The 9,681-nt window shown below is 34.6% G+C and overlaps 1 protein-coding gene across 1 annotated transcript; it reads right to left on the reverse strand.

The window, feature by feature from the left end:
- Positions 1-567: 567 nt before the first annotated feature.
- LOC128134198 (uncharacterized) lies at positions 568-4,715 on the reverse strand. Its single transcript, XM_052771676.1, has 7 exons — positions 4,522-4,715; positions 4,155-4,467; positions 3,332-4,007; positions 2,956-3,236; positions 2,473-2,874; positions 919-948; positions 568-831 (listed from the first exon to the last, which is right to left on the reverse strand). The coding sequence occupies exons 1-7, from the start codon at positions 4,713-4,715 to the stop codon at positions 568-570; spliced, it is 2,160 nt and encodes a 719-aa protein (XP_052627636.1).
- Between the last annotated feature and the right edge of the window lie 4,966 nt (positions 4,716-9,681).

The following is a 9,681-nucleotide window of genomic DNA, read 5'->3' on the forward strand; positions in this document are numbered from 1 at the left end:
CCCCTGCATTTTATTCTCCTTTAACCCCTGACTACCAACCAAATTCTACCCATTAGCAAACTTCTCATAACTTCTATTCTTTTCTAAATTCCAATGACTTATCCCTTTATTGTTCCAATTCCGATTTTGCCCTTTACCATTACCACCTCTATACCCATTATTGCCTTTGGAATTATTACCCCTGCTCCAATTCCCATTCTTCCTATTATTTCTCTGATTATTCGATTGAGTATAACCCTCCAGAAACTTACTAGTGCCTTCACCATTATTGCTTCCTGTCACCTTCTTATAACTGACATCTGTAAATCCATCCCTATTAACCACTTCCTTCCCTTTATTGTTCTTTATGTTTCCATCATCCCCAATCTTAACCACTTTCTCTACATTCATAGTTGCAGCACATACTTTATCCATATGCCCATAGACTTTACAATGATTACATCTAGACGGAATCCAAGCATACTCAACATCAAGACTTTGAATCACAGTAGAATTAGAAACAAAATCCCATATAGAAACTTCTATTTTCTTTCTCCATTCCTTCTCAGCTGCCATTTCAACAAGAATTCAAGCATAAGCATTTCTACCTTTATGTTCCAAACACATATCCTCTGTAAAAGAGTCAAAAGCCAATGGAATCCCTATCTTGCTAGCAATGATACACAAATTTTCACCACTCCATACTTCCAAAGGTAAAAAAAAATTAATCCACACCGGAATTTTATCATGCCTATTCTTAGTTAAAGTCAATTCTGGTCTCCACCTTTGAAGGAATAAAGGCATATTATTGAACAACAACCAAGGACTGCCCTCCAATATAGATAACATCCCCTGCTCATCATTAAATTTAAAAAAGAAAAACCCTTTGTTGTTCATGAATACCTCTTATAGACCCACATTCTTCCATAACCTTCTAACCTCTTTCTGAATCACGGGAAACGCCGGCTTCTTATCAATCATATATCCATATAAAGTATTAGTATATGGAATACTTTTTTTTTTAAAAGAGCCAAGGCTCAGCAAACTTTATTAAAAAGAATAAAAGAATACAAATACAAATAAAATAAAGAACAATAAAAAAACACTACTCAATCCAACCTATCCATAACCAACTTCCTAACCATTTTTTAACCCTCACAATAAACCTCCAAATACCCCAAAAAACCTTAAAATTCAAGACACTACATCAAGGACTTATTAAATGTGGGAAAAAAGGTAACTTCATCCCCTTGCAAATTTTATACCACTTAACAATATTATAACCAATGCAAGGAGAAAGGCCCTTAAAAAAACCCACAGTCCAACAGTGAAAACTTAAAAACCAAATCCATAAAGGTCCAAACCCAAACAAACTAAAGCCAAATTTAGTGGACCAAAAAACATAAGACACATTAAACGAATTCCTCTGCAGAAACTTCACGAGCTTAATCCAGCAACTTCTTCTTCCTATCAGCTCTTGAATCCACCCTCTGTTGCTCCATCTAATATTCTTTAGCATCACAATATGAGTCCTCAAATTGAATCTCCTGCTGTGCGCAATCCCAACTTCAACAATCTTGACAAACATCAGCAAAAAGATCATCCTGCAGCCACAAAACAAGAAATAGAAGGAGCACCAAAACCACCACAAATTTAGAACAAGTTGCAGACTAGACATGGCATCAATCACATGTCTAGGATTTTCCATTTGAATAATCTCAAAAAAGATCTTATCCAAATACAAAATCCCAAAGGTACAAATCACATAAATCAAGAGCAAGCTCTTAATCCAGTGAAATAATCCATCAATTCCTTGAATCCCGTCAATTCCTATAATTCTGCCTTTCCGAAAATACCCCCAATACAAATCTCCCATACAACCAAACAAACTAACCATCAATCCCATATTAATCCAAATGTCTAAACTGAAAGAACCAACACCAAAAACCCATACAGAGTCCTTCATTTATAACAGAAATTGTTTCCAAATATACCCCAAGACTGTAACACTTCCTCACTGACCATAATATTCATTTTCCTCAACCCTATCAACTTCAATTTAATTTCATTCTCAATACAAGAAATCACTCCTCTGTCCGAATTTCTCAAATTACAAGAAATCCTTAGATTTCTTTCTTTCCAAATATGATAAACACAACTAGCCAACACCCATTTTTTTATCAAATTCTCAACAGTTCTAGACTTTAACCCAGAACATATATTAAGAACTAAATCATTCCAATTGGAATAAGAAACATCAATTCCAGTCTTGGAACAACAATGATTCCAAATAGTAATCGCGAACTCACATTGGAAGAAAAGGTGGTCATGCGAATCAGAAATTGTTAAACAGAAAGGACATAGCAAAGAACCAGACTTCTCCCAAATTTTAACTCGATCTTGAGTTTTCAATCTATTCAACACAACAAGCCACAAAATAAAAGCATTCCTGGGAATACAATTCCTATACCAAACATAGTTCACCCAATTAACCTTGTCTCCAAAATTATTAATATCTCTCCAAACTTGTTTGCAAGAAAATTTCTTACTCAAGCCTTTCATATCCCTCCAAACAATCATATCCCTATTATTTCCAATATTGCAGAACATGGGCCCATCAATCAATCCAGGAAACTTATTTACCCAATCAAAGGGCCAAGCATAAGAATCATTATTCATAACATCACTGACTAAAGAATTATCATTAAAACCATTTCTAATCCAATCCCTCCTAGCAATAATTGTACTTAAAATACCAATTGGATGCCACCAATCATGCCACAATGAAGTTTTCCTCCCATTTCCAATACAAGAAACAACATGAGGTCTAATAATTTTCCTCAATTCCAAAAATCTCTTCCAAGTCCAATTCATACTTTTCTTTTGCCATATATCCTAAAAATTCCTTTTACCAATATAATTTTCTCTCATCCATTGAACCCACAGAGAGTTTTTGTTATTAATCAAATTCCAAACATGCTTGGATAACAAAGCATCATTCCAGAATCTCAAGTTCTTAATTCCAAGACCTCCATTTATCTTTGGTTTACAAACATCACTCCATTTAACCTTGGCTTTCCCTTTGACCACTTCTCCTTTAGCCCACAAGAAACTCCTACAAATCGATTCAATCTCCTTAATAGTAGCAATAGGAATTTTGAATATAGAAGCCCAATAAACATGAGTTGAAGCCAACACAGAATTTATGAGCTGTAATCTTCCAGCAAAAGAAAGTATCTTATTTTTCCAATTATACACTTTTAATTTAATCTTATCGACAAGAGCTTACAGTCTTTTTTGAACAGCGTATTCACACACATTGGTATTCCAACATATTTAAAGGGTATTTTACCAATATCAAAAGGTAAAATACCCACAATAATCCTTCTCATGTTTGGCTTCACACAACTAAAGTAAATCTGACTCTTCTCCATACTTGCTTTCAGCCCCGAAACAGTTTTAAAGTCATCAAGAGCAGACTTTATCACTCTCGCAGAATTCCCATTGCCATAAGCAAACACAAGTAAGTCATCTGCAAAACATAAATGAGTAATTTTCTGATTTTCACATTTGCAATGATATTTGAATCTATTGCTATCATCAATTTTCTTCAGCAATAATAAATTGAAAACCTCCATAACCAAAGTGAACAAGTAAGGAGATAAAGGATCTCCTTGTCGCAGCCCCCTTTTTCCTTCAAAATATCCATGATCTTCTCCATTAAAATTCAGCATAAACCATGTAGAAGAAGTACATGCCATAATCCAATTAACCATGATCGGATGAAATCCAAATTCCAACAGGATCCTCTTAAGAAATTTCCAATCCACAGTGTCATACGCCTTTTGTATATCAATCTTTAAGGTGCATTTTGGCCTTCCTTTCTTATTTTTATACCTCACCATCAATTCTTGAGCAAGCAGAATATTATCAAGAATTGATCTTCCTTGAATAAAGGCAGATTGATTCTTGCTAACAATATCACCTAAATTGTTCCTTATCATGTTAACAATTATTTTGTTGATACACTTATAAAAAGTGTTGCAACAAGCAATAGACCTAAAATCAGTGACTTTTCTTGGACTATCCACTTTAGGAATCAGCACAATCCTAGTGGCATTAATACCCTTCAATAATTTCCCGGTCTAGAAAAATTCCCTCACTGCTTTACATACCTCAGGCCCAACAATATTCCAAGCACACTTAAAGAATTTAGAAGAAAACCTATCAGGTCCAGGGGCATGGTTATCAGCAATATCGAACATAGCCACTTTAACTTCATCATCAGTAACTACCCTTATCATATTCATGGCCACATTTCTATTCAACTTATTATGAAAAGAAATTTCATTAAGAATAGATAAATCTGTGTCATCTTCACATCCCAAGAAATTCTTAAAATGATTAACAAATTTTTCCTTCATCGAATTCCCCCTAACCCATCTTCCATCCTCATCAAGCACCATCAAAATTCGATTCCTGTTATTCCTGCTTTTCAAACAATTGTGAAAATACTTCGTATTATTATCCCCCTCAACTAACCATTTGATCTTAGTTCTTTGAGAAAGCAGCTTTTCTTCATCATTACAAGCAACATTATATTCAAAAAGAATATTAGCATTATCCTCCCTATATTTAGCATTATAAGGCTCTTGATCAATTTTCATTTGAATATTCCCCAACTCCTTCCTCAAATCTTTAATTTTCAATCCCGGACCTCTGAATTTGTTACACATCTATCTACAACCCTTTTTCAACATTTTCAGCTTTTGAGTGACTTTGAACATAAAAAAACCTTCAATATTTGTAGCCCAAATGTCCTTAACCATAGGAAAAAGTTCATCTTTATCCGTAATAAAATTGGCAAATCTAAATGAAGATTTCCATCTCACTTTACAATTCGGGATTATTAAAACAGCTGGACAATGATCAGAAATTCTGTACGGTTTGAAAGCTGAATGCGTTAGAGGATGATCAGACATGAACTTCAAATTAGCCATAACCCTATCCAACTTTTTCAAAATACCGTTGTTACCAACAGGGGATTTATTCCAAGTGAATTGAAACCCTGTACTATTCAAATCTTCAACTTCAATGAAATTGATACACTCAGCAAATTCATCAACACCCTTCAACATTTTAGAACACCCTTCAGAATAATCAGATTCTTTTAAAGCAACATTAAAATCACCCAATAAACACTAAGCTTCTTTTTTCATAGTTATACTAAATTTTTTCAAATCTTCCCATAAGTCTCTTCTTTCAATATATTTAGAAGCAGCATAGATAAATGAAAGAAACATACTATACCCATAATCCATGAACTTAACAAAGCAATGAATCACTTGTTTAGATTGAGAAATGACCATAATTTCAAATAATTTTGGATCCCATCCAACAATTATTCTCGTACCAACATCACAGGAGTTGCTATTAGAAATCTAATCCTAGTTCCCAAAAGTTCTGCAACACACATTCTTTAAATTTAAACAATTAACATGTGTTTCGACCACATCACAAATCCCCAGGTTATTATCTTTAATAACATCAATAACCTCTTTTTGCTTAACAGCTTTATTCAGCCCTCTGATATTCCAAACACCAATCGACATCATTGGGTAATAACATTATTTTTGGCATTTACCATCTCAAATGCCTGAGAAGACTCACTATTGCTGCTGCTTTTATCATTCCTTGTGTTATCATTGATTTTCATTGTTAACCATTTCTAAATCTTCTTTTCTAATCCCCATAGAATGAATCATATCGTTATTCAATCTGCTATCATCAATAGCAGATTGAAAACAAGTCTGATTATCAGAAATAACACCAATCTTATCTCCTTTATCATCCTCTTCCATTCCAATTATAACATCCTCATCAATCAATCCCAAAACTTCAAAACTGTTTCTATTGCATTTATCAGTTTCCTTAACCATCTTCTTATTCTCCTCTTTTTTGTTAACATTCTTTTCAATTTCCCCTTGTTTAATTTCTCCCTTATAGCTCCTATCATTATTATCATATTGCCTAGCTACCTTCTCATATCTTTTATTTTTCTCCATACTCCAGTGACTTACCCCTTTATTATTCAAATACCCATTTTGCCCCTGACCATTTCCACTTTTATTCCAATTTTGTCCCCTGAATTTGTTTCCCCTTCTTGAAAAATTACTCCTTCCATTGTATTTTTGATTAACGATATTAGCTGATTTCATCAATGTTTTACTAGTGCCTTCTCCATCTTTGACATTCTTATTTCTTTTATTAACAACTTCTATATACCCTTCATTATCAATCACAGATTTCCCTTTATACTCCTTATTAATTCCATTATTCCCATTTTGCCCTGGATTACTACCCTTCATACTTGCCAAACATATCTTATCCATGTGTCCATAAACCTTACAATGGCTGCATCTAGAAGGCATCCAAGCATACTCCACTTCAAATCTTTGAATAACAGCCGAATTAGTTACAAAATCCCAAGTTGAAACATCAATACTTTTCTTCCATTCTTTTTCAGCCGACATTTCAATTAAAATTCTAGCATATGCATTCCTTCCCTTATGTTCCAAACACATCTCTTCAGTAAATGAATCAAAAGCAAGGGGAATTCCCAATTTACTAGCAATAATACACAGATTATCTCCACTCCATACTTCCAAAGGTAGATCATAGATTTTGACCCAGACAGGAATCTTATCATGACTATTCTTTGTTAAAGTCAACCCTGGTGTCCATCTTTGAAGAAAAAGAGGCATGTTATTGAACATTAGCCATGGACTTTCCTCCAAAACAGACAACATCCCCTGTTCATCACTAAATTTAAAGAAAAAAATCCTTTATTATTCATAAACACCTCTTCAAGTCCCACATTCTTCCATAATCTTCTAACTTCTTTTTGTATCACTGGGAAAGCCAATTTCTTATCAATCATATACGCATATAGGGTATTCATGTAAGGAATACTAGCATTCATTAGATTTTCAATTGGGATAATAACATGATCATCTTCATTACCTGTTTCCCCAGGCATATATCTCACATCAATTTTACCTTTATGCCTATTGCCTTTTAAAACACTAGCATATGAATTCTCTATTTTCCCCTGCATATCACTTTCCACCTTTTTGCCATTATTAGCAGCTCCCAAAATAGAAGGAAGAGTACTAATACTATTGATTACTGTACCAGATTCCAACTTCCCTTTAGCTTCAATATTACTCTTCTCATTAGTCTCCTCTTCCATCATTATTTCCTCATCTTCACTAGATTCCTCTTCACTTGATTCAACTTCCCCTTCCACATCAGTAGAGCTATCATCTTCATTAATACCTTCTTCCACATCATTCTGCTTAATCAATTTTGAAATATCCATATCCATACTCTGATCCAATCCATTATCAACTTCCTTCCCCACAACCATATCCTCCTTCAATTTACTAAGAAACTGAAACCCAACCCCTGGAATAAACTCTTCATTATTAATGACACACTTATCAACATCAGATCTAGATTCCCCAACTTTATTGACATTCAGCACAGAACTAAACTGATTAGTATCATCACTAACAACAATTTTAGAATTAACTCTCAACATTTCATCCGTGACATTCTTTAAATCTGAAATAGGGTTCAATAATTCTTCATTCACTTTTGATCCATCCCAGTTTTTCATTAGGTTTGCAGTATTACCTGAAGGAATATTACCCATGATCGATCCAATTATCTTCATCTCTTCAATACCTCCATTCTTCATTCCCTTTATAGAACTATCATTTCCCGTCAATGAGATCTTAGAATCCGCCTCCCACGCATTTGCAGGTTCCAATTCGTCTTCAGTTTCTTCTTCTGTAGCTTCCTCATCATAGTACTCCTCAGTATCCATCGGAGATATCCCATCCACAATTTTTCGAGCTCTATTCTTAACTCTGAAGGCTTTCCCCTCCATTTTCCACTCAGCTTTACCAATTCCTGACGCAACAACTCCAGAGACACTAGGCTTACGACGAGCTTTATAGATCGTAGCTGAAGATTGCTCAATACTTCCAGGAGGAACAAGCTCCTTCACATCCACTTCAGTCTTAGTATACCGGACAGTAGCACTTTTATCCGGTGGTTTAACCTTCACTTCCTTCACTCGATCCGCTTTGGATGATGCTCCCATTAGGACAACGGAAATAGTAGAGAAATTGCTTCACCGATTAGGAATAATCACCGGAAAAGCAGCACCGATGTATCAAAAACTAGATCGCACCACCGTTAGAGAGAAACAGGGGAAGAGAGAGAAAGTAGAGAGAGAAAGCGAAAAAGTTCCATGCTTGTCTGAGTATTCATGCTTTAGTATTGTTTCATTCTTGAGTTCCACATTAGAATTCTATGCAATTTAGCAATGCTTTAATGAGCATTGTTTAATTCTTTAGTTCCATAATAGAAGTAGTCTTTGCAATTTAGCAAGGTTTTGATGAGCATTGTTTCATTCTTTAGTTCCACATTAGAAGTCTAGGCAATTTAGTAAAGCTTTGATGTGCATTGTTTAATTCTAAAGTTCCACAATCGAAGTAGTCTACGCAATTTAGCAAAAGTTTGATGAGCATTGTTTTATTCTTGAGTTCCAAAATCTAATTCTATGTAATTTAAGCAAAGCTTTGATGAGCATTGTCTCATTCTTGAGTTCCACATTAGAAGTTTATGTGTCACAACCCAAAACCAAGAACGGCGGAAACGTTCTGGGGGGGGGGGGGGGAGGACGTCATAATAAGCAAACAACATCATCCATTGCATTAAATATATAATTTTAATACAAGTGTGTTCCGTATAACTATAGACACCAAAAAGTAAATCAAAATAATAAGACGAGTCTTGGATGCGCTCCATCTTCTCAAAAGCTGGCATCGGTACCAGTCTACTGACGACCTGAGAATACAAGTTATTTTGAAAGAGTTTATCAACATTAAGTTGGTGAGTTCATAAGTATTTTAGTGTCGGTGTTTGTATCAAAACGTTTGAACGTGGTTTTAAACATGAGATTGTAAACATTGGTGATAAAGTATGTGAACGTTTGTAAGTGTTTGTAAAAGTTTGAATCTCTCATAAAAACCTATATTTTCTAGTAAAAGTAGCCTTCTACCAAGGCGTAACTATTTTGTATGTTCATTTATCATAAAAGTGTGTAATTTTCCCAAGTGTAACTATCATTAACAAGATATAGTTTGTACATTTATGTTTAAGTGAAATGATCACTAAATGTATATAAAGGGTAAATTATTGTAGTATTGTAGTGTTGTATTATAGGAACTATTGCTATACTAACTACCTTAAACCGGATTTATATTAAGGTATCATGTGATTAATTATACCATACTATCGACTAGGTAACAATGACAAATGTAGGTCGTAAAAAGGTATGACGTTCGGCACCCGCAGACCTGCAGGTCCGGCTGTAGCTAGCAGTAAGGTGTAGGATAGTCAATCCAATATAGATCTATACGCAAACTCATGCTCTCCCTCCAAGAGACTCTAGTTACAACTCGGGCCATGACATTTAAGGCATGCTCCGATACAGTGGATCACAATTTTGTTAACATATTCATGTATATGTAATGTATTGTTACTCGTTCTAGTATCGTTCATATGTTCTCTTTCTAGTATAGTTGTATATGTTCTTCTTCTAGTATAGTTCTATATGTTCTTCTTCTA

This window comes from Lactuca sativa, chromosome 5 (genome assembly GCF_002870075.4).
Source record: "Lactuca sativa cultivar Salinas chromosome 5, Lsat_Salinas_v11, whole genome shotgun sequence".
Taxonomy (NCBI): Eukaryota; Viridiplantae; Streptophyta; class Magnoliopsida; order Asterales; family Asteraceae; genus Lactuca; species Lactuca sativa.